The sequence below is a fragment of the Grammomys surdaster genome, unplaced genomic scaffold (assembly GCF_004785775.1).
Source record: "Grammomys surdaster isolate TR1022 unplaced genomic scaffold, NIH_TR_1.0 126109, whole genome shotgun sequence".
Lineage (NCBI taxonomy): Eukaryota > Metazoa > Chordata > Mammalia > Rodentia > Muridae > Grammomys > Grammomys surdaster.
Window position 1 is genome coordinate 2,269,219 of NW_021620917.1, and position 26,204 is coordinate 2,295,422.

General features: G+C 41.3%; 1 protein-coding gene across 4 annotated transcripts in view; it reads left to right on the forward strand.

The window, feature by feature from the left end:
* Positions 1-26,204, forward strand: part of Rnf216 (ring finger protein 216) — a 102,232-nt gene that overhangs the window by 2,036 nt on the left and 73,992 nt on the right. For 2 of the 4 annotated variants that reach the window (XM_028756069.1, XM_028756068.1), the window contains exons 2-8: positions 7,643-7,778; positions 13,080-13,210; positions 15,263-16,072; positions 17,214-17,290; positions 19,379-19,481; positions 20,824-20,988; positions 25,786-25,900. In XM_028756069.1, the coding sequence (XP_028611902.1) occupies positions 7,712-7,778; positions 13,080-13,210; positions 15,263-16,072; positions 17,214-17,290; positions 19,379-19,481; positions 20,824-20,988; positions 25,786-25,900 (1,468 nt within the window). In that variant the 5' untranslated portion in view covers positions 7,643-7,711. Of the gene's footprint in view, positions 1-7,642; positions 7,779-8,817; positions 8,902-13,079; positions 13,211-15,262; positions 16,073-17,213; positions 17,291-19,378; positions 19,482-20,823; positions 20,989-25,785; positions 25,901-26,204 lie in introns of those variants that run through there. The other 2 variants (XM_028756070.1, XM_028756071.1) reach the window with 2 other exon arrangements.

Consider the following 26,204-nt stretch of genomic DNA (forward strand, 5'->3'; position numbering starts at 1 on the left):
TCTATCTATCTATCTATCTATCTATCTATCTATCTATCTATCTATCTATGTGAGACAGGGTTGCTCTGTGTAACAGAGTCTTGGCTGTCCTGGACTCCCTTTCTAGACCAGGCTGGCTTCAAACTCAAAGAAATAACTCCTGCCTCTGCCTCCTGAGCAGGGGCTATTCCTCCGGAGGACTTAGATTCAATTCTCAACACCTACATTTCAGCTCACAGATGTCTGTATTACTCCATTTCCAGGGTATCCTGTACGTTTACACAGACACAGATGCAAGCAAAGCACCAATATATATAAGTAAAAATAAATCATTAAAGAAACATTTAGAGCCGGGCGGTGGTGGTGCACACCTTTAATCCCAGCACTTGGGAGGCAGAGGCAGGTGGATTTCTGAGTTCGAGGCCAGCCTGATCTACAGAGTGAGTTCCAGGACAGCCAGGGCTATACAGAGAAACCCTGTCTCCAAAAACAAACAAACAAAAAAAACAAAAGAAAGAAAGAAAGAAAGAAAGAAAGAAAGAAAGAAAGAAAGAAAGATAGATAGGTAGATAGGTAGATAGATAGATAGATAGATAGATTTAGTATGTGTCTGGACACTTCAGGACAACTTTCGGAAGTCATGTCGGTTCCAGACGTGCTCCTCAGACTGTCAGTTGGGTTTGGCAGCAAGTGCCCCCAATCTATTGAGTTAATTTGCCAGCCTTAGCTGCACAAAACTTAGTGCTGAGTGCTGGATATAACTCTTCTTCGTCTTGTCAATAATGGAGGTCTCTGATAGCTTCTGTTGTGGGGGGTGGGGGGAAGGAGGTGCTGAAAAACAACTTGATACAAAGGTTCAGAGCTGAGAGCTCAGTTACACAATTTTTGATATTTTTAAATTACATTTATTCTTTGACAATTTCATGTATAATGTATTAACGCCCCTCCCACACAGACACACACAATTCCCATTCCCACAGTCATGATTTTTTGTTTGTTTTCTTTTGTAATCCACTGAGTTTAACCAGGGCTATTCACATAAGCATGGGTGGAAGCTATCCAATGGCTAGATTTTTTTAATTAATTAATTAATTTATTTATTCCCTTTACATCCCGATCTCAGCCCTCCTCTCCTCTTAGTGCCCCCCTCACACAGCCTATTGCCTCATTCCCCTCTCCTCTTCACCCTGAGAAGGGGGAGGTTCCTCCCAAGGAACCAACCCACCCTGGCACCTCAAGTCACTGCAGGACTAGATACATCCTCTGTCACTGAGACCAGACAACACAGCCCAGTTAGGAGAGCAGTGACCACATGGAGGCCACAGAGTCAGGGTAAGCCCCCACTCCAGTTGTCAAGAGACCTCCATGAAAACCAAGCTGCACGCCTGCTACATATAGGGTAGGGATTAGGTACAGCCCTTGTACGCATTTTAGTTGATGGTTCAGTCTCTGGGAGTCCCAAAGGATCCCGGTAAGTTGACTCTATATTGGTCTTGTGCAGTCCGTATCCCTTCCAGGTTCCTCAATCCTTCCTCTCACAAGACTCCCTGAACTCTGCCTAGTGTTTGGCTGTAGGACTCTGCATATGTTTCAGTCATCTGCTGGGTGGAGCTTGTCAGAGGACAGTTATAGTTACACAATTCTTGCCCCTAATTATCCCGCTGTACATTCACAGTGTCTTTTAGATCAGCTTCTTGGTGCCTTGCCTCCAGCCTTTGGAAGCTTTGAATAAGGCATGGTGTTGTGCATTTGGAACTTAAGTTCCAGCAGAAGATGTTAATGTTAAGTATGGTTTCCTAGATAGTGAGTTGAAATGATCATGTGCTTTTGAGGGACTGAGGGATGTTTTGTGAATGAACATGGAGCAGGGGCACTTAAGGGATAGTCAGGAAAGGTTTTTCTCTGAGGAAGTAGAGGATTGGGGGATGAACAGAAGTAATTTGGCCAAAGAGAGGCAGTCTCACTAAGAGAATCCACTCTGAGATGAGTGTAGTGAAAGAAAGTTTGGTCTGATCAAGGGACTAACTCATTTTGCTAGAAAGGGGCAAAAGAACTGTCAGGTGACACTACTTAGGTCAGCAAAAGTCTGATGAAGTATGGTTTTTGTACTATGGTAAGGACTTGGGGGCTGTCATGGTGACATGTGTACTTTAAAAAGCAGCCAAACATGATGGTACATGCCTTTAATACCAGTAGAGCCCAGTGTGGTCTACATAGTGAGTTCCAGGTCAGCCAGAGCTACTTATTAGTAAGACCTTGTCTGGGAAGCAAACAAAAACGATCCTCATTGCTATATGAAGAGGTCAGAGTGTGGAGCCTCGAAGGCAGGATTTGAGCTAAAAGTAAGAAACAGAGTGTGCTGAGCTCCTAGGCATCGATTGTAAGGTCTTTGAGGGTTAGGGCTGTAGCTCAGGAGCACCACACAGCTAGTCCAGCACTGTGCCCCACCATCGAAGACAAGTCAAAGGTGTGAGTGATGGTGTGTTTACTTACCTGCTTCCATTTCAGAATCTATTTTCTAAGAGCAAAGAAAAATGTTAGCATTTTATGTTAATTTTTTCTAAAACAGTTTGTTGTAGTGCAGGCCGGCCTCAAACTCTCACAGTGTAACCTAGGATGACTGTGAACAGTATATTGTTCATTCTGTCTCTCCTGAGTGCTGGAATCAAAGATCTGCACCACCAGCCAGGTTTATGTGGTACTTATAATTGAACTCAGGGCTTCCTGGATGTTAGGCAGCATTCTGAGGGCCACAACACCCCAGCCCTTCTGTTAAAATCCTAAAAGCTAACTTTGCCTGCAGGTCTTTGCATCTGCAGCAGCAGCAGCTCTTTGATAGCTGATCAGAATTTGGGCTCTCAGCACCCATGTGGGGCCCATAAACATCTGTAACTCCAGTTCCAGGTGTTCGATGCCTCCTTTGGGCGTCTGTAGACACTAGATACACATAATGCACGTACAAATATGCAGACAAACATTTGTATGCATAAAATAAAAACTTTACAAATTATTTAGCTAACTTGAATAAATTTAATTTTTGATGTGAATCCTAGGGAGAAAAACATTGATAGTAGGATTTCTAGGTTTTGTTTAAACTGTTTAAACTCATCACTACACGCTAATATTTATAAGTATGCATGTTATTGTACCTTAATTATTTCATTTTGTCTGTAGATTAAAATTAATATACTGTATTTTTTAAATTCTGAACTCCTCATCTTGTTTGTTCTTAAGGGCTTTGCCTTTCTGCTGCAGCCTGGTCTCAGCATCTAGGTCAGCTTAGACTCCTTTCCTTCTCTTGCCCTGACAGCCAGTTCAAAATCCCACTAGTTCCATTCTCAGTACCTTGTGCTCCCACCCTCTTACACACCATTATCTCTAGTTCAGGCTTGACTGGCTCTTGTTTGCTGGATTTCCTGGCACAAAATGTCCCTACTTTTCCCCATTTCAGCAAAGCTGATTTTCCTTATGTGTAGCTGCCATTGTTCTGTTTCCCATTGGCTGGAAAATATAATTTGAACTCCAGTTCAGCTTCTTATTAGCAGCACAAACTACCCCCCAATAGACTTAATACCACAGTTTAATCTGTTGACAGGAGTGTGCATTTGTTTTGAGTCTGGGTCTTTATATGTCGATCAGGCTGAAGTTGCTGTGATCCTCCTGCTTCTACATCTGGGATGCTAGAATTATAGGGAACCACCACATCCAGCTTTTTTACAGTCGTATCTAGAGATTAAAGAGGGCTCACCTGGCGTACATTGTCAGCTAAGATGGCTGTGGTGGGATGATCAACAACTCCTAAGATGGGTTCTTCACTCACATGCCTTGTCAGAGGTTAGAGACTGCTGGAAAGTTTGGGTTTTACTGTCTGTGTAGTGCAGGGGTTTTCCATATGATTCCAACTGACCATGCAGGCCTCTTAGGAGATTTTGGCTCCTAGATCTGTAGATAAAAGCTCATATGCTCTTAAAGCTAAGGTAGACTCTGGCACAGGACTCAAAAGTGGTTGGCCTTGCTAAAGTGTCCCTGTCTGTCTGTCCTATCTGTCATTATATATTTTGAATAATAAACTGTCCCTGTCTATCTGACTGTGTATGTGTGCATATGTGTGTTGTGTACATGTGGAGACCAAAAATCAACTTCTTCCTCAGGAACTGTCCAACTTGTTCTCTCACTGCGAGGGGGGATCTTCTCAGATAGGCTGCCCTGTCTAGTTAGTGAGCCCCCCAGATCTGCCTCCTCAGCACTGGAATTACAAGTTTGGGCCACCATACATGGCTTTTGTGCCAACACTGGGGATCACTGGGATCTTGTGCTTACATGGTAAACACTTTATTTCCCCAGTCTAAAATGATTTATTATGTGAATAACACATATAATGTACTTGATTTATTTACATGTTTCGTTCACTGCTCCTAAGTTCTTTTTTAAAAAGTATGGGTGTTTTGCTATCATGTGTGTCTATACATTGTGTGAGTGCAATACCTACAGACTCCAGAAGAGGGCATTGGATCGCCTGGAAGTAGAGTTTTTCTGTAGATCATAGCCATCCCTTTAAGTACTGGGAATTGAACCTTAGTGCCCTAAAGCATTAAGCCATCCCACCAGCTCACACTGCTCCAAGTTGTTTGTTTGCCTGTTTGTTAGGGTGTGTGTGTTTTGTTTTGTTTGAAACAGGGTTTCTTTGTGTAGTCCTGACTGTCTTGCAATTCACTCTGTAGACCAGGCTGGCCTCAAACTCACAGATATCTGCCTGCCTCTGCTTCTCAAGTGATGGGATTAAAGGTGTGCACTGCTACTGTCCACTAACTCAAGTTCTTTAAAGCAATATCCATGTTGGATTTTCTTTGTATATATTCCTCATGCATTATAACGTCTTTGTTATGTAGCAAACTGCTGTTGGCTCCTTAAAACCAGCAGGTACAGGCAAGAGGAGAGGTCCCAATCCTGAGTGTCAGCAACCCAAAGAAACACACCCGGCCGGGAGTCTTGTCGAAGCAGGAACTCAACTTTAATGTCTCAGCCTCTCGCTTATGTAAACTCAGAGCACAGGGAGGAGGAGTTTTGGTGGGTGAGATGACATAGGGGGCAGGGAAGAGTGATGGAGGATGTGGAGTGACTGACAAGGCCAATGGCAAAGCTCTAGATCAGCAACAGCGGGACAGAGGCAGGGCCAAACAGGTCTTGTTGAGTCACTCCAGTGAGGAAGTGAGTGAGACAGGTCGCAAAACTCAAGCCATGCTTAGACTCTCCCACAAGGTTGCAGAAACTTGAGCCAGGCTTGGGTTTGTCCACAAGGCCCAAACCAGGGCCAAAATGGGGCCCAACAACCTCACTGAGTTCTTAGTTTTTAAAACTAATATGGCCAGTGAGATGGCTCCATGAGTAAAGGTGTGTGCCCCTACGACTCATGACCCGAGTTTAATCCCTGGGACCAACAGAAGGAGAACTGACTTTCATACATGTATAAATAGATGTGATAATTTCTTAAATTGTTAGTAAAAATATCAGTTTAGCATAAAAAATAGGAAAATATGTGGACATAAACAAAAGCATAAACCTCTAATGTCTATCTCCTCACAACCTGGAGTTGGTAATTGTTCAAAATTACTTTTTGGTGAGAAAATATCAAAGATTGGAGAAAACCCTGTTTTGTGGTTTTTCTTGATTACCCTCAAAAATTTTTAAGAAGGTTTAAAAGTTGGTCTATATGTGCTGAGTTATGGTTGGAATGAAAAAATCTGTAATGTTAGTAATAAAGCCAGTCTCAGGGTTTATTGTGAACATTGTCGACTAGTTAATGCATGGAAAGTGGTTAGAAATGCCTCACACAGCACCCTCACTTTAGTTTGTCATTTTTACCTTCTCACACAATGTCAGGGATCATAATCCAGCTATCTGAATACCACTCCTCAGTACACCACCCTTACACTTGTATAAGAGTTTAACTTCAATTTAAGAAAAAGGTTTTAAGGTGGAGTGATCATTGGCTACTTGTTTTATTATTCATTTACTGTTTTTGAGTCTAGAAGTCTCAAAATAGGATTGCCAGTCTGGTTAGCTCTTACGAGGACATTCCTCTGGAATCACAAGACAGCTGCTTTTTTTCTTAGTCCGTGGTGGAGGGAAAACTTAAGCTGTCTGGTTCCTTTGCTTGTGAGGGTGCTAAATCATAATTGGGTTATATACATGGACATGAGCAAATAATTGAAGGTGCAGTTGAACCCATTGCCAACTGAGTCCATCTCTACCGATCCATGTAACTGACTCATGTAATAGACTACCTCTTCAAGCTCTGGAACACTTCGGTTGCTCCCCACCCCTTGAAAAGTTGCTTTATGGGCTGGAGAGATGGCTCAGAGGTTAAGAGCACTGACTACTCTTCCAGAGGTCCTGAGTTCAATTCCCAGCAACCACATGGTGGCTCACAACCATCCGTAATAAGATCTGATGCCCTCTTATGGTGTGTCTGAAGACAGCTACAGTGTATTCACATACATAAAATAAAAATAAACCTTAAAAAAATCTTTAAAAAAAAAAAGAAAAGTTGCTTTATGTTCTTTATGGTCATCTTTCCTTCCACAAAGCAGCTCTTGATTTTCTGTCATTATAAATTAGTCTCTCTAGCTAGTCAGACCTGTAATCTCAGTGTATCAGAAATGAGGGTGAAGGATTGCTATGAGTTCAAGGTCTACATTGGGTACTGAGTGAGGGAGGCCCTGTCTCAAAAAGAAAAACAAACACAAAACCTCCATAGTGGTGCACACCTTTAATCCCAGCACTTAGGAGACAGAGGTAGGAGAATCTCTTGAGTTGAAAGCCATACAGGGCTACACAGTGAGACTCTGCTTCTAAAAACAATCTTTTTAAACCGATAAAAGAGGTGTATATTTCTGTATGTAATGGGGGTGTAGTTCAGTGGTAGAGACATTGCTTGTCTAGCACATACAAGGCCTTGAATTCCCTAACACTGCAGTTTGTCGGTTAATAATTTTAAAATTCAAAGTTTGTTATGACACCATCTGATTTTATTAAAACACTTAAGTAGTAAATTTTAATCACATTGTGAAACTACTATAAGTAACATGCAGGATGTGGTGGGGCATGCCTTTAATCCCAGACTGGCTTATAAAGAAAGTTCCAGGATAGCCTGGGCTATACAGAGAAACCCTGTCTCAACTACCACCACCAAAAAGAAGAAGGAGAAAAGAGGAGGGAGAGGAGGAGGAGGAGAAGAGAAAGAAAGAAAGAAAGAAAGAAAGAAAGAAAGAAAGAAAGAAAGAAAGGACTATAATGCAAAAATTATTTTCATCATCATTATTTTTTTTTTTTTGTACTGAAGAGTGAACCTAGACTCTTATTCCTACTAAGCATACTGAGCTCTATCCCAAACTTGGTGGTCATCCTGCCTCAACCACTCATTTCGAGGAATGTTAGCTCTGTACTTCCTTTATATATATTTTTTGATTGGTTGGTTAGTTTTTGGTGCTTGCTTTGGTTGGTTTCTCTGTGTAGCTCTGGCTGTCCTAGAACTTGCTACATAGACAAGGCTGGCCTTAAGAGATCCGTCTGTCTCTGCCTTCCAACTGCTAGGACTAAAGATGTGTACACCACTGCCTGGCTTTTGCTGCCCTTGTTAATGCTGTCTTCTCTTTCTTTTCAGACCCTGCAGAACAGATGATCACTATGTTTGGGTACTAGCAATCACATATGTTTATATCTGAATTTGAAAATGGCAGAGGGAAGCAACAAGGAGGAGATCATTCACTTGAACAACTTTCACTGCCACCGGGGAAAGGGTAAGTTGCTTGTCCTTTCTCCCTTTACCCAGTGCTTTCTCTTTAATGTGCTGGCAGCTTCTTTTTTTTGGTTTTTCGAGACAGGGTTTCTCTGGAACTCACTTTGTAGACCAGGCTGGCCTCGAACTCCTGCCTCTGCTTCCCAAGTGCTGGGATTAAAGGCGTGCACCACTACCGCCCAGCCAGCATCTTCTTTGAAATGAACCTGTTTTGTACCATTTATTAGCCAGAGCGATTCCACTATTAAGACATAAAATGTCAAGCTAGAGTTATGTCAAGTAATGATACATGTAGCATAAATGAAATTTAATGATTCAGCTATCATAATGTAGGAATTAATTCATACTGTAGGGATTTGCTTCTGTAAGTTTTTGAGGGACTAGTGATCACACAGGAGCACCTGGGGTGTGGCAAATTGAAAATACCATTAGCAGTGCTAAGCATTCTTGCATTTGCAATACTTTTTTTTTTTTTTCTATAAAATTCTGGCTTAGCCTTGTTGAGAATGTTTGGACATAGTTGTTTTTTTTTTTTTTTTTTTTTTTTTAAATGTTGACATGCTCAGCCCTACAGTGGTCTCACACACCTTTATTTATTTATTTATTTTTATTTACTTATTATATGTAAGTACACTGTAGCTGTCTCCAGACACCCATATGAGGGCATCAGATCTCATTGCAGATGGTTTTGAGCCACCATGTGGTTGCTGGGATTTGAACTCATGACCTCTAGAAGAGCAGTCAGTGCTCTTAACCACTGAGCCATCTCACCAGCCCGGACATAGTTGTTTTATAGTCTTTAAATTTTTGACAAGTTCATTAATTTGCAAAGAGCAGGAGAGTTCCTACATTCTCATAGTATTTCCTAAATGTATGTGAAATTTTCTGTCAAATCTGAATGTATATTTATTTATACTTGGTCTGAAAGAAAAAAAGTCATATTGATGAATAAAGAGAATTCTTATTATATTTGCTTTTCATGAATACAAATTCATTTAAGAGGCTAAGCTAGTTTTGTTTTTTCTCTTGATATTTTGTAGTTGTGAAGATGATTTTTTTTTCCTAGTATGAAATAAGTCATATAATTGCCTTCAGTATGTTCGAAGTCTAAGAAACTTTATTAGGTGAGTAAATACAGGGGCAACAGAACCACGCAAACTGTACAAGTTACAGGTACAAAAGAAATACTGAGTTTATGATTTTGTTAATGCTGTGTTACAGCTTGGTAGTGATCGTTGTCATACCTTGTTCTGATTCAGAAAGTTAGAAATCTTAGCTGTAATTTATACATACACATGCTCATTTCTGACCTTTGTATATGCATATTGAATTAATGTAAGAATTTTTTAATTGAGCCTTAAATATAATTGAACAGAATTTCCTTCCAAAACTACTAGGCCAGATATGGTGGCACAGGCTTTAATCCCAGCACTCAGGAGGCAAAGACAGTTAAATTTCTGTCAGTTTAAGGCTAGCCTGGTCTATATAAAGAGTTCCCGAACAGCTAAAGCTACACAGTGAGACCCTGTCTCAAAAACACTAGACAGACAGAGCTCCTTCCTTTTGGAAAATTATTCACTTTGAAAATGTATTTTTTGTTCAACAAATATAAACATGTTACCCACATCGTGAGGCTGTTTGTCAGATATGTAGAGTTAGTTGGTTTATGTCAGCTGCATTAACAATAGTTACTGTGCCAATCTCTTAAGGGTTTTTTTCTTAAGAGTTCTGAAAAAAGAAAATACAACCTTAGAATTGTGACCAGACCATTTTTTGCCACCCTATGCGGATTCGTCTTTGCCGCGCCTCACTCCATTTGGACCTCAGGAGGCCACTGATCTACTTGTGTTACTCCTCAGTTTCCTACAAGTAGAACCACAGTACACCTTTTTTTTTTTTTTTTTTTTTTTTTTTTTTTTTGGTAGAATTCTTTTGCCCAGCATATTAGAATTAAGACATAAATCAGTTATAAAATTGTTTTAAGATGTATTTATTTATTTATATGTTTGGATGTTTTGTCTGCATGTATGACTGCATGATAGAAGAGAGCATTAAATCCTATTATAGACAGTTATGAGCCTTGGAGTGCTGGGAATTGAACTCAGGACCACTGAAAGAATTGCCAGTGCTCTTAATCACTGAGCCATCTCTCCAGCCCAAGTTCTCATTTAAAAATCCTTGTATACGTGAAAGATAAGAATAGACTTCAGACTGGGCAGTGGTGGCACACATATTTAATTCCAGAGGCAGATAGATCTCTGAGTTCAAGACCAGTGTGGTCTCCAGAGTAAGTTCCAGGACAGTCAAGGATATACAGAGAAACCGTGTCTCACAAAACATAACAAAAGACTTCAGATTAACCCAAAGGAAATCCATGTTTTAGAGAAAACTGAAGGCATAAAAATGTGCATGTATTGTATGTCAGAGCTGGGGAGTTAGGAGTACAAGTCAGAGATCAGCAAATGTGAAGGTCCACATAGCAGACCATGTGTCTCTGTTGCATCAGCTCAGCACTACAGTGTTTGCTAAGATTGAACATATGCTTACCCTGTGACTCAGCATTTCCATTCCTAGAACGTTCCCAACTGAAATGAGCACCTCAAAGCATGTGCATAACAGCAGTATCCAAAATGACCCATATTAGCACCAACTCAGATGTCTATCAAAGAAAGAATGAATTATTTATGATATACTCACAGAGCAGATTCACATGCAGCAAAGAGAACTGTCATCACAGCAGTATGGATGTATCCCAGTCATGTGATTTACAAGAAAGTGAGACTAACAGGAATCCCAACCAACCAAAACTAATCTGTAGAGTTAAAAGGCCCTCCTCCCTTTGAGGAGGATAGAGGGCAGTGATGGAAGTGGCACAAGAAGGCTGCTAATGGTCTAGAAATATTTCCTGATGTTGTCAAAGTTACATGGTCATTTTGTGACTATTCATGGAACTAAACCCTTGATTTGTAGTATATGCTTGCTTAGAACACAATGAACTCCATATTAGTGGGAACTACAGTCAGTGTAAGACCTTGTCTAAAAGGAAAAACAAACATAAAAACAAAGTTAGGGTTAGGGATATATCTCAGTGATAGTGTTCCTGCCTAGAACTCAACTGAAAGCTCTGCAACCCTGGAAGATGGCTCAGGGAGTAAAATTGCTTGCTGAGCAGGACCTGAGTTTGGTTTCTCCTCTTAGTCCCCCAGAATCCATATAAAGCCAAAAATGATAGTGCATGTCCATAATCCTGGAGGGTCTACAGCAAGATGGGAGATGGAGACAGGAGGATGTCTAGAGGCTTGCTGGCCATTTAATCCGGTATACACAGCAATGAACAAGAAGCAAGGAGGGAGCGGGGACGAATAACATCTGACGTTGTCCTGTGTCATAATACATGTGTCCTGGTGTCACTCACACAAACTCCTGTGCTAACATTTATTTAGTTTTAAAAAGGGCCAGGCATGGCAGTGTGTATCTATATTCCTAGCACTGGGGATTTGGAGACAGTGAAGAATCCCAAGATCTCACTGGCTAGTCAGTGTGGCTGAATCAGAGTTTAATGAGTGACTGTCTTCAGTCACTTACTCTTAATTGAAGATAATACCTGATATTCCACCTCTGGCCTTCACACATAGTGCTTGTGGGACTCCACAGTCAAATTCAAAACAAAAGAAAAAACACCACTTTTTCTTTTAAGAAAAATGATAACAGATAAGATCCAAAGACGGTGGGAAAAGGTAGATCCACACACGCCCACAAACAGAGCAACAACTATTGTCAGCCCTCTTCACCTTCAGAACTGGATCTTTGGGTTTAACTAGTTACATATAACTGTACTTTTTCAAACCTTATATATTTTTTTTGTTGTTGTTGTTGTTTTCCGAGACAAGGTTTCTCTGTGTAGCCCTGGCTGTCCTGGAACTCACTCTGTAGACCAGGCTAGCCTCGAACTCTCGAACTCAGAAATCCGCCTGCCTCTGCCTCCCAAGTGCTGGGATTAAAGGCGTGCACCACCACCGCCCGGCTTTGCATGTTGTTAGTAAAGAATCCATCATGTGTCCTTTCACATGCTTGCTTTAGCAGAATATCCTCTCTCCTGTGTCTGCTTCAGCAAAATGCTCCTTCATGAGTCTGCCTTAGCCCTTCACATCTGTGTCCACTTTAAGGAAGTCTTCCTTCACATGTTTGCCCCAACAAAACACCATCCAACCAACTTTCCAAAGAACCCATAAGTTTTCACTTCAGTTATATTTAAAAGGAGAGCAGATAGAGCTGGAGAGATGGCTCGGTGTTAAGAACACTGACTGCTCTTCCAGAGATCCCGAGTACAAATCCCAGCAACCACATGGTGGCTCATAACCATCTGTAATGGGATCTGTTACCTTCTTCTGGCCTGTAGGCATACACGCAGTCAGAATGCTGTATACATAATAAGTCTTTAAAAAAAGGTGTATGGCTTCTTTAAAAAAAAAAAAATGAGAGCAGGCAAGTTAAATTGCCCAGTGTCACAGATGCCAGATTGCTCAGTAGATGCTAAGTAAGTGTTTGATTCAAGTGGAAATATTTGCTTAAATAGTTTCTGTGTAAAGTAAGCTGATTTTTAAATCTTAAGTGAATATATTACTATTTTTGAGTGGTGATTCTTTCAGATGTAGTTGTTTAAATTAACAAACCAGTCTCATTTCTACAAGAAGCAAACATGGGGAGTCTAAGAAACTGGCAATTCTATGACAGTGTCGTAATAAAATAATTTAATATGAAAAAAATTTTTGCAGTTGGCCTGAGGACATAGCTCATTCAGAAGACTTGATTTTGTGTTTGTTTTTTGAGACAAAGTCTCACTCCCTCGAGTTGGCCTCTATATCTTTCTATTTGTAGAGGATGGCCTTGAACTCCTGATCTTTCTGGTGCTAGAATCTGAAGCATGCACCAATGCACCTAACTAAAAAGATTCTTATGAACAGATTAAATGCCTGTATTTCTAGTACTTGAAAAGCTGAAGTGGAAAATTGCCAGATTTGAGTCTAGTCTGGTCTTCAGAGTACCAAGCCAGCCAGTCATAAAAGAAAAACAAAAACAAACAAAAAACTCTTCGGATTTCTCCTACCGAATGTAAAAAAAGGTTGATACATCTTGAGCGTTTTGCCTGCCATCTCTCAGAGTTACTGGCAAAATCAACATGGAAACAGTTGTTACTGCTTGAGTCTGTGTGCACTTAAGGTGGTTAGTTAACTGTTATGGCTTGGCCAGCTGAATAAGCTCCTGCTGACCCACAGTGATGATGTTTTCTACCTCCCTGTAGAGTGGATGGCTGTCAGAGAGGGGCCCATCACCATATCTGACTCCTCTGATGAGGAAGGGATTCCAATGCTGGTTACGCCGGCTACTGAGCCACAGGAAGACGACCTGGATGATGATGTCATCCTGACAGAAGTGAGTGTTTTCAAGCTACCCATAAGGAAAACAGCCTGTTCCCATCTGCTTCTTGTGTCTTAGCTTTAACGCTCCATGTGGTCTGTGTCCTTTGTCTGTTAACACATTTGCAATTAAACTGTATTATATATAATATGCTTTACTATATCATAGAACTTAATTCTTTGATAGTTCTCAGGTATCTCTACTCCCACTTATGCTATTCTTGATAGCATTTTTATGAACTTGATGCTGACTTTCTAAAAATAGTTTCAGTTTTATTTCAGTTTTGAATATGTAAACAGAAAAAAATTAAAACCTATTTTTTTTACTTTTGTAGATTTTCCAGTTTCTTTTTCTATTTTGATTATTTTAGTTCCCCTTTGTCTTTTCTTTTTTCGTTCCTCTTTTTTAAAGACAGGGTCTCATTATATAGTTCGGCTGACCTGGAGCATGTTATATAGAGTAGGCAGACCTAGCAATTACACAGACTGACCTACCTCTGTTCTGAGTTGAGTGCTGAGATTAGGAATGTGAACTACTACACTGGGCATTTCTCCTGTTTTCTTGACTTGATAAACTAAGCATTGTTTCCACTTCCTTTCTTCTTTTTAGTAATTTTTCTTAAGATTTATTTATTTTTTTATTTTTATGTGTTTGTCTGTGAGGATGAATGCCACATGTGTGCAAGTGCCCTTGACCAAAAGAGGGCATCAGATGGCATTTGTAAGCTGCCTGATGTGGGTGCTGAGAACCAAACTGGTCTTTTGGAAGAGCAGCAAGTGCTGTTTAACAGCTGAACCATCTTTCCAGTTCATTCTCTTGGTTTTATTCATTGTCTTCACCTAAGAAACAACTCTGAAATTTATCTAGTGGTGCGTGTGTTTGTTTTCTCCCTTGGTAGTTTCTAGTTGTGCTTTATCATGTTTGATATCCTTCGTTTCTTATGTCCTTCCTTTACTACTTTAGCTTTTCATTGTGTGTTTAGCCTCTTTTTTTCTTTCTCAAGACAGGGTTTCTCACTAGATCAAGCTAACCTCTAACTCCCAGAGATCTGCCTGCCTCTGCCTCCTGCATGCTAGGATTAAAGACTTTCACACCCAGTTGCATGTTTTCATTACACCTGATTATAACTTAATGGCTTCAAGCATATTGCGCATGCTTTTAGATCACATACATGATTTCAGTGTAAATTGAGAATTTTGCAGGTATCTTGTTTATGTATACAACCAATAATGGTCTCTTGAATTGTACTTTTTGAGTAGTTGTGCTGTAAACATTCATATAAAGGTTTGTGTGTGACTGTCTATTTTATTTTTATTTGTGTATGCCAAGAAGTAGAGTCGCTGCCTCATTTAGAAACTGTGAAATCCTGCCAGCAGCTATACTATTTTACATTCTCATTGGCTTCTAATTCCTTTATGTTCTTGCAGGTGTGTGCGTGCATACATGAATGTTTGTATGTTACAAGTGTGTGGACCAAAGTGAGGGTCCATTTACTTACATACACATGTGGAAATCTTAGGGTATTGCTGTCTTTTCTCTTGTTCTCCACCTACTTTTTTGAGGCAGCATTTGTCAGTGAACCCAGAACTCACCATTTTGGCTAGATTGGCCAGTTAGGAGGCTATTGCAATCTACATGTCTCTGCCTCCTTGACACAGGAATCACACATGCACTGTCCCACCCAGCATTTTATCTGTGTGCTGAGCATTAAACTCGAGCCCTTGTGCTTATGTATCAAATGCTTTAACTAACTGATGAGCTGTCTTTCTAGCCTCTACTTTGGATATAATCAATTTTCAATACTAAAGTAGATGTGAATGGTATTTGATGTTGTACGCCTTTAATCCCAGCACCTAGAAGGCAGAGGCAGATGAATCTGAGTTCAAGGTCAGCCAGGAGTATACCATGAGACCCTCCCTACCTTAAAAAATAAAGATGGGTTAGTTTTTTCCCTTGGGATGCTTCTGGTTTTCTTTCTTTTCTATCCTTTCACTATAAGTCCAGAAGCAGACATAGATACAGGAAGGACACTGAATTTTTATTATTAAAATTTCATTTTTTTCTTAGACACATAAACCTCAGACATCCCGACCCAATCTCATCAAACCAGCTGCCCAGTGGCAAGATCTGAACAGATTGGGAGAAGAAAGGCCTAGAAAATCTAGAGCAGACTTTGAAGCAGATATCCACAGCTATTTTTCCTTTTGTAACAACTCATTGTTTGGTTCTGGGGCACAGGATGATTCTGAGGATGAGTATGGTGGATTTCTGGATCTTGAGAGTGGCAAAAAAGAAGGAGAAGCCAAACCTGGACCAAGCAATAAGCAGACAGCAGACAATATTGTCAACCCCATATTGGAGCAGAAAGTCATTATATTGGGAGAAAATGGTCTTCTTTTCCCAGAAAGTGAGCCTTTGGAAGTTCAGAACCAATCATCTGAAGACTCAGAGACAGATGTCTTATCAAATCCTGGAGAGCCAGCTGCCTCAGGAGATGACCAGCTAATTGAAGAAGAGTACTGGCTTGACCACCCATACTTCCAGGCTCTGAATCCACAGCCTCAGGAAAGAACAAACCAGGTTGTGCCCCAAGAGCGACACTCTGAATCAGAAATGGGCCCAATGTTTTTCCGCCATGATTTCCCAGAGCCAGCTTTTCCAAGGCCAGCACCCCAACAGGAGGGGATTCCAGGCCCTGCTTCTCCACAACCAGCCCATCCTCTAGGAGAGCTTGAAGACCAGCAGTTAGCAATTGATGAAGACCCTGGGCCAGCCTTCCCCCTGCCAGGACCTCAGGAGGCCAATTTGGCAAACATGTGGGGACAAGAAGCTGCTGAAGTAGATCAAGAACTCATTCCACTATTAGTGAAAGAAACCGTAAGTTTAATTCTTTCTATTAAATAATGCTGTGCTACTAATACTGATATTATACCTTTGTTTTCTGTCACTGCAGTAAACAGATGCTTTGTGTAAACTTTATTTTCCTAAGAAGTACATATCTAAAATGGAAAATAGGAATCTAGGTAGCTATACAACCTGCAACCCAACCTGTGCACTCTGCCTCCAGGAAAGGCTCTTGGTGCTAGTTGTACCTAATGGTCCCTGATGCTGGCATTCTTGTAAACTCCTGTTTGTCAGAGGCCTTATGTCCCTGTTCATTGGATTTCCTAGCTCTGGGCCATCTAATACAGCAGCCAGTAGCTCCTGTGGGTATTATAAGTCTCTGACAACGAAATAAAGTAACATTCTGTTTCCAGTGCATCAGTCATCTTAATAGCTATGCTTCTGTAGGATACCTGCAATAGAGAGAAAGCAGACCTTTGTTTTCTGAGGTTAGCTGTTTGCCTTCCCTGAGTCTCTTAATCTTCATTTGCCAGGACTTTTTATTTGACCCTGTGGGGTGTGAGCTTGAAGGCAGGCACAAGGATTGTGCCTTTCTTGTCTCTGGCCTGTATACTCAGTATTGTTGGAAGGATGGAAAGTGGAGCTATTGAATGAGGCAGGATAGATGACCTCCAAGGCCTTTGTAGGCCTCATCCCTCTGATCTGGGAACTAAGAACTAAGATACATATAATTTATTTTTATGTTATGTACATTGGTATTTTCCCTACATGTATGTATGTGTGAAGGTGTTGGATCCCCTGGAACTAGAGTTATAGTTGTAAGCTCCCATGTGGGTGATGAGAATTGAACCTGGGACCTCTGGAAGAGCATCCAGTGCTCTTAAGTTGAACCTCCTCTCCAGCCAGCCCCTATATATATATATTTTTAATGGTTGTTGTTGTTGCTGCTGCTGTTGTTTTAAGACAGTGTTTTCTCTCTGTAGTCTTGGCTGTCCTAGAACTCATTCTGTAGACCAGGATGGCTTTGGATTCAAAGATCCACTTGCCTCTGCCTCTCAAGTGCTAAGTAAAGCCAGGCACACAGCTGCCATTCTCAGGTCTTTAGGTATTTTGTGTACTTTCTGCAGTTCTTAGGAACAAGCGGAAAAAAAATTTAATATCTGCTCCTTTCTAGGAAGCAAGATTTCCAGATGTAGCAAATGGATATGTTGAAGAGATAATTCATTTGAAAAATTACTATGATTTGAATGTGTAAGTATTCTACCATACCTGCTGTCTTTCTCTCTGTCTTTCTCTTTCTATGTCTTAGTTTGGGTTTCATTGCGTAAAGAGACACTATGGCCACAGCAACTCTTATAAAGGAAAACATTTAATTGGGGCTGACGTCCAGTTTCAGAGGTGTAGTCCGTTCTCATCATGGCAGGAAGTAGACATGGTGCTGGAGGAGCTGAGAATTCTATATCTTCATCCTCAGTCAGCAAGAGAGACTGTTACTGGCCATAGTTTGAGCATAGGAGACCTCAGAGCCCACCCACACAGTTACATACTTCTTCCAACAAGGCCACACCTCCCAATAGCGGTACTGTCTATAGGCCAAGCATTCAAGCACATGACTCTATGGGAGGCTGTTCTTATTCATCACACTCCCTCTTTCTCTTTTTGGTGATAAAACATAGGTAATGTTTTGGCCATATAGTTAAATGGCATTAAATACGTTTCTCAGTACTGTATAGCTCTCTCAACTGTTGATCTCCAGAAATCATATCATCTTCTGAAACCGAGACTCTATCTATTATCTATCCATTGAACACTCAACTTCCTCATCCCCTCTCCCAGCCTCAAAGCTCACCATTCTTTTAGTCTCAGGGAATTTGATTAAGTATGAAATCATACAGCATTTGTTCTTTTATGACCCAATAGACTGGGAAAAGAAAGGCCCTGAAGTGGACTTTGGAGATACGTATGCAGCTAGTTTTCATGCCTCTTTAATGATCATGGTTTTTGATTTGTTTTTTGAGGCAAGATCTTACTTTGTAGCACTGATTGGCCTGGAACTCAGCTGCCTCTGGCTGCTGAGTACTGGGATTGACGGTGAATGCCACTATATCCAGCTTCTCATTGTCCCCAACATAATGATTCCCCCTTGTAGGTCCTCTTACTGCACCTTGGTGAGAAGAGGATCCTAGAAAGGGACTCCTTTTCTTTGTTCTCTTCTAGCCACATCTGTCACTGTTAGGGGACACACTACTGACATTGGACAAGAAAGGAAAGGGGTGAGAGGTTTAAGGGAAGGGATTCCTACATATCCACCATAACAAGGAAAGGAGAAAAACACAGGAAATCTTCATTCCCTATGAGCTGACATTCTGCTAATGAGCCCACCCAGGCCAACCTCACCACTGACTGCTGCTATGCCATCTTCTGTCCAGCCTTCTGATTTGGCTTAGTTACTGAGTGAAGAGCCTGGATAGTTGACTTTGCTTGAGTCTTCACACTGATACATCATCATGGGTTAGCTTGTGCTATTTCATCTTAGCTTTGAAGTGTTTCAACAGTGATATAGAGAAATATGTTCACTAGTGAATAGAGAAAACCTTATGGGTTTGTTATTAAGAGAATCTGTCCTAGAAGATACGGTCTGCTAATCAGTTTTGGAGTTAGCTAATAAGCTGAGACTGACTTACTGGCTAGAAGCTTGCTTTACCACAGGATGCAAGGACAGTGATGGTTTGGAGTTCATTTATTTGCAGAGCAATAACAACTCATAGCAAATGTGTTTGATTATGAGTGTAAATACACACTTACTTGTGCTTATATATGCTCGTAGCTTTCTTGAAGAACGGCTCCTTTCCTTCTGTACTATACTCTCTTGTTCCATGCAGTTTAAGTGGTATGCCTTTCAGTGTCTTCCTTGGAGGGGTCCTCATTTGTTAGTGTGCTCAGTATTTCTGTTTAGTTTGAGCTAGAGTCTTACTGTGCAGCCTCAGCTGCACTTCAGCCTCCTGAGTGCTGGTGTTGTTTGTGTGCTACCACATCTAGCAAAGTGAAATCAGAGGACTAATGTCGCTGTCTTTATTATACGCTAGTTTTTCATTAATATGACATCTTAAGTTTTTTTTTTCTTCCCTAAATTGAATAGTTTCAAGTTTGAGATTCTCCTGCTTCAACCCCCTGAATGTAGGGATTACAGGAATGTATCACCACTGGTACATCTTAATACTTTGATAATTTACTTGTCCTGTGTCTCTAGAGACATTTTCCCCCCAAGTATTTTATGGTTCACTGGGCAAGTATGGGCTTTGGAAAGTACTGTGTAACATTGTGTGGGTCTTTTTGCAGACTTTGTAATTTTCTTCTGGAAAATCCAGATTATCCAAAGAGAGAAGACCGAATAATTATCCACCCCAGCAGCAGCCTGCTTGCCAGCCAGGATGATGTGAAGGCAAGTACTACTGTGGCTTTGCCACTCGGACCTGATCTGCTCTGCTGCTGCCTTCCTTGTCATCCTGACAGCAACAGAGTGCTGTTAGCACAGGGCTTTAAAGGCAAGCAGGGAGAACGTGTTTCCTGTTGGCAGACTTCCTGAAGGCTCTTTTTTTTAATCTTCGCATTCCCGTGAAGAGTTAAGCAAACCCTCATGCCTTTAATCCTACACAGCAAGTTAAGGGAAAAGAGTTAGGCAAGATTATTTGTGTTGTTCTAATAGTTTGTTTCTCTTAATGTTTTATAATTGTGTGTCCACCCCCAGATGATTTCTTTTTTTTTTTTTAAAGATTTATTTATTTATTATATATGAATACACTGTAGCTTTCTTGAGACACACCAGAAGAGGGCATCAGATCTCATTACAGATGGTTGTGAGCCACCATGTGGTTGCTGGGATTTGAACTCAGGACCTCTGGAAGTGCAGTCAGTGCTCTTAACCACTGAGCCATCTCTCCAGATCTCCAGATGATTTTTTTTTTTTTTGGACAGGGTTTCTCTGTGTATCCCTGGCTGTCCTGGAACTCTGTAGAGCAGGCTGTCCTGGAACTCAGAAATCCACCTGCCTCTGCTTCCCAAGTGCTGGGATTAAAGGCGTGCGCCACCACCGCCCGGCAGATGATTTCTTAATGTGTAGCCTCTGCTGGCTTTGCACTCACCTAGACCACTGTCACCAACACCCACTCCCGCATCCGCCTTCTAGTACCAGAATTAACAGATATGGACCTTTTCTTCATTTTTGTTTCAGTCTGGTCACCCTACAGAGTAATTATGAGCCCAAACAAGATTCTTTCTTGTAATATATATACATTTTTAAAGATTTGGTTGGTTGATTGGTTGGTTTGCTTTGCTTTTTCAAGACAGGGTTTCTCTGGGTAGCCCTGGCTGTCTTAGAACTAGGTCTGGAGACCAGGCTGGCCTCGAACTCACAGAGACCTACTAGCCTCTGTCTCCTGAGTGCTGGGATTAAAGATGTGTGCCATCACTGCTCATCTCATTTGTTATTGTTTGTGGGGTGGGGACTTTGTGTGTGTGTGTTTGTGCGTGTGTGTGTGTGTGTGTGTGTGTGTGTGTGTGCATGCAGGTCCATGGGGACCAGAAGATAGCCCTTGGATTCCCTGAAACTGGGGTTGCAGGTAGCTATGAGTTGCCTGAGGTGTGTTGTAGTAATCAAGTCCAGCTTCTCTGGAAGAACAGCAAATGTTATTAACTGTTGAGGCCTTCTAGTCAGCTTCTGTCAGCCTCCTTGTAAATGAGTGTGTAATCTCACCTCTAACTTGATGCTTTTTGTCTCATTTCAGTTGCCTAAAGTAGACTTTTTTGACTATTCCAAATTGACTCCACTTGACCAGCGCTGCTTCATCCAAGCTGCTGACCTCTTGATGGCTGATTTCAAGATGCTGAGCAGCCAGGACATCAAGTGGGCCCTACATGAGCTCAAAGGACACTATGCGATCACCCGAAAGGTGCACCTTGGGCTTCCTTTTGGGGTCATTCCTTGATTCTCCTGAAGGGATAGGAGAGGTACAGATTACAGAGATTGAGGTGGCCTGTGATGGCAAAACTTCAGAATTTGTCAGGGGAAGTAGCTGCTGATTAGAAATCACTGAGTGAGAAGTGCTACTTAGAAGCAGGAAATCTCAAGTCTCCATAAGGCTCTATGGGATGATGTTTATTCTGTAAAAAGCAGGGTACTTGCTATGTGACTACTTGTTTCATAGTTTATTCTATTATACCAAGCTCCAAGTTAAGGGTCTTTGATTGATGAGTCTTTTATCTGTAGGTTCTGAGTGTCTCCTTCCTGCTTTTTTTTTTTTTTTTCTTGAAGTTTGTTGAAAAAAAAAAGTTATTTATTCTATAGGTTTCAAGAGTCTGGATTTTTGTCATCTGTATCTCTGGATGTTATTAGCTGGACCCTGTGTCCCTTGCATTTTCTCTATAATTATAGATCTTGTATCTGATAAAACTTAGGTTATTACTTTCCCCCCTGAATTTAAATATACCGTCTGAGGTTTGAGCAAAAGTCAGGTATGCACTGTTCTTCAGTTTCTTGGTAGATAATACTGTAAAGCTATGATCTGGTACCTGGCTTATGTAGTTTCAGTAAGTTCTTGCCCAAACATACTTTATGCCTGTAATTCCAGTCCCAGGGGCTCTGGCACCCCCTTCTGTCCTCTGAGGGCACTGCATGCACCTGGTGCACAGACATGCATGTAGGGAGAACCCCCATACACACAACATAAAAATAAGCCTTTTAAAAAATCAGCTGTCACTTAATTACCTGCATGCAGTTTTAAAGTGGTAGGCTGGAGCTGTTTCTGTTCTTTTGAGGCAGCTCAATTCTTTGATCTGCTTTGCAGCATTTGCCTTCATGGTTTGAGCACAGGCTTGTGTTTAATCAGTCATTTTGAAACCTGTTTTCAGTTCTCTCATTGTGATAAGAGCTCTTACACATATACACATCACCTTTTTTATAATACAGCCTCACTGTGTAGCCTGAACTACACAGTGTAGTAATTAGTGTACACTGACTTCTTTACTTCCCAAGTGCTAGGGTTAAGTGCACCACCTCACTCTGCTTGCTTGCTTTTAGGAAGAGAGATCTCACTGTGTAGAAATTTGCTTCTAGACCAGGCTGGCTTAAAACAGATTCTTCTGCCACTGCCTCTGAAGTGCTGAGATTAAACCTGGCTCAAACACCCTTTTTTATACACATACTTTTTAGAAAATCTCTTTTTTCAGGATTTACTTTGGAAATATATTTGCTATTAAGACAGATAATATACTCTTTATTGTGTTTCCTTTCTTGAGTTTTCAGCGGATTTTGTAGTTAAAATTAAGGGTGGCAGTGGCAGCAGGCTAGTTGCATTCTTCACCAACTTCAGAGGCCAAAAGGCAAAAACCAGGAGCTTTTTCCTTGGGCCATTGCTGGAAGGTACTACCCACTCTGGGAATCTCAGTTAATTTCCTCTCAAATTTCTTCCAGGAAATACCCTTATGTATCTGTCCAGAGGCTTTTCGGTGGTGTTGTTGATTTTAGATTCAACCAAGACTGACCATGACTCCTGCCTTGTTTTGCATACTCAGGCCTATGAACTTAACCAGCTTCAGATTTTGATTTTTCTTTCCAGCTTTTTTTTTTAAGTTGTTCTGCTGTAATGTGACGATCTCTTTCAGTTTGTTCATTGCCTGCCCTAGCTCATGCACCAGGAATATCAAAGGGACATACAAAGCCTTTAATGGAGCAGGCCAGCATTTCATCCATTCTCTAAGTTGGTCTCTCTGCAGGTGTCCATTCCCAAGCTTCATAGATTTCTTCTGGCGTGTGGCTTTAATAGTCATCTTGGTTTCTGCAGGAGTGGCATGTTCCCACCTTTACCTATCCGCTCTACAAGACTCAAGCTCTCCCTGTCCCCTGGGTTCCAGGACGGCAGCATGCCCATTGCATCGTCCCTCATTCATTCACATATTCATTCATTCTCATTCTCTCTCTCTCTCTCTCTCTCTCTCTCTCTCTCTCGGCAGAGACCTGCTGTGTAGCCTCCATTAGCTTGAAACTCAAAATCCTCCTTCCTCAGCAGCCCTCGGCCCTTAGTGCTGGAAATACAGGTGTATACCACTAACCTTCTGGGTATCTCTCTCTCTCTCTTTTTTTTTTCTCTTCCTCTTCCTCTTTTTTTTTTTTTTTTCTTAGATCTTCTAGGTATCTCTTAAGGTAACTTTGGCCTTTCTTTTAGATGTCTTAAAAACCTTAGCAGACTTAGAATTTGACTTAGAATTATTACATGAGTGGATGTTATAATTTATAAATGTAAATAAACTCAGGAAAAAGATTAGACAACTAAAGGAATATTCTTTTTGAGCTCCTACCATTCCTAGGCAGATCTTTTTGATTCTTTACTTACTAGAGTGCACCAACCAGGCTGATCCTTAAGATCTGGGAGTCAGTAGAACAAGAAGCTAGGGGAAGAGTGGAGCTCAGTGGGAAACTGTTGGCTTGCCTTGCACAAGGTCCTGTGTTCCATCCCCAGCACTATTGAAGAAGGAAGAAGGAAAAAAAAAATAGGACACAGAGTAGCTTCCATCCAAAGAGCTTTTAGTCTTTATGGGGGCACGGTGTGGTAAGTGCTCTAAAGGCCAATAAGAGAGCTGGGAAAGATGGAAGGAGACTTAGAGCAGAGCCTTGATGGAAAGACACTCCCCACAGCCTAAGAGGCAGGAAAGTAACGGATGTGCCTTGGTGCACAGTGGTCACAAGGCAGTCTGATGGTATCTGGTCTGTATATATATTAGGCATTTGGCCAAGTGTAATAGAAGTGCTGATTACTAATAGAACTGTTAAAGTGAGAACTTGGAGACTCCTTTAACTAACTGTAGGACATTTTAAAAGATAATGGCTTCCTGACAAGTACTGAATGTTCATTTTAAGTGGGACTTTCTCACTGCTATGTAAAACCAGTATGTAAGTGGAATAGCAATCCGCTTAGAGTTCCAGGCTAGAGCTTCTTCCCTCTCTTCAACCCCAAGCCAGTGCACTACCATTCAGGATCTCTGAGCTCACCTTCCAAATAGCACCTCTGCTTTAATGACTGAATCTTTCATTTTTTAAAAAAAAAAAAGTGTATGAGTGTTTTCCTGCATATGTGTCTGTACACCACATACTTGCCTGGTTCCTGGGGAGTCCAGAAGAAGGTGTCAGATTCCCTGCAGCCAGAGTTATAGACAGTTGTGAGCCTCCATGTGGGTGCTGTGAATAAAATCCAGGTCCTCTAAGAACAGCCATTGTTCTTAACTGCTAAGGCATCTTTCCAGCACCTGAGTAATAAGTTGTGACTTTAACATTAGTGCAATTGGGGGCTGGAGAGATGACTCAGCGGTTAAGAGCACTGAATGCTCTTCCAGAGGTCCTGAGTTCAAATCCTAGCAACCACATGGTGGCCCACAACTATCTGTAATGAGGTACCCTCTTCTGGTGTGTCTGACGACAGCTACAGTGTACTCATAAGTAAAATAAATAAATCTTTAAAAAAAAAAAAAGATTCGTGCAATTGGGTTTGGAAATTCCAGAAGGAAGAAATGGGAAATTCGATACCCAGAGAAGGTGAGCAGACAGGTAGCATGATGGATGTTACCCTTAGTAGGCTTTGGGGTTCTCGAGATCGGCAGGAGGTAGCATTGTCAAAGAAGGGAGCATCAATTCCTAGGCTGTACTGTCAGCAAATCTAGCCTTTTTTAGGTTGACTTGGGCTAGCCCTTCCTTTAGAAACCTATGCAACATTTTTGTCCTCCAGAGGCTCATAATATGGTAGACATGACATGAGGCAGAGAAGCAAACATAATTTTATGCTCTCATCACTGAGATATACTCTGAAAGAAGAAAAGCACAGTATGTTTATAGAGGACTTAACCAGTAGGCTTAGAAGAATGTAGCATTGCTAGAGGGAGGAAAAGTGAAAAAATCAGGTTTGCAAGGAAAGAGTAAGATGCCACTCTAATGAGCAGCGTTTGTGAGCCAGCCAAATATTACATGTGTGAGTGGACAGAAAAGGCTAGAGAAATGACTGGAGATGGGATTTTTGAGAGTTACCAGTTTTCAGAAGGCAAACCTGCATTGAGGTCCTAAAGTATATCCAGTAGAGTGAACTCACAACGTAGGGGGAAGGAGGGCCAGCAAAGGAATGAGGAAGAGTAAATGGGGAGCTTTAGCACATGCCTGTTACTAGAGACGTCAGGGAGTTGAGAACTCATGTGGAGGGGTGTGTTTGGCTCCTTGTTAGTATATGGGCTGAATAGAAGTTGGGGTGGAAATCTGGCTTCTTAATTTTGTTCATACCCCTGGGAGAGTAGGGGGTAAACTAGCATCTGTTGGCTCTTTGACCATAAAGAGGTAAAGAGGGGTGTGGCTAAGAGCTGAAAGAGGAATGTAGTCTTTTTAAGTGCTGTTAGGAAAGATCTAAGACTTGGTGACGCCAGGTTTGGGAAGGAAAGAGATGGACACTGGTTTAAGGACTTGAGACTGCAGCACACAGTAAAGAGCCTTGGTGTGTAAGGAAGGAAGCTTAGTGAGGCTAAACAGGGTCTGCTCACAAGTATATAATGCATGGCTAGCTTTCATTTCCTTGCATCACCTTTTCATCTGTTGGAAAGCATTTTGGTGGTATCACACTAGGCAGAGCTGGCATTGTTAGGGAAGATGACACTCAAAGATTGCCTCCTGTTTACTTGATCTTTATGATGGTAACCTTTCCCTTCTCAATTTTTAGGCCTTTTCCGATGCCATTAAAAAATGGCAGGAGCTGTCACCTGAAGCCTGTGGAAAACGGAAAAAGAGGAAAGAAATGAATCAATATTCTTTCATAGATTTCAAATTCGAACAAGGTAAAGAAAGGGAAGCTGAATGTTACTGATAACATGTCAAGTTGTAATCTAGTACCTTCTTTTTTGAGGTCTCTGAAGTGGGGCACAGTGTAGCCTGGGGTGTACAAAGGCTGGACAGGCATAAGCGTGAGTGACTAGGACAGCACATCACATTGTGCACAGTAGCTGCAGCTGTTGGTTCTTCCTTCCTTAAGTCCTTGATAGCAGGAAGATGTGTGCAGTAGGAAATATCATGTATAGACTAACAAGAAATGCTGCTAATCATGGACAGACACTGCTCTCGAGATGTAAGAATTAGTTATAT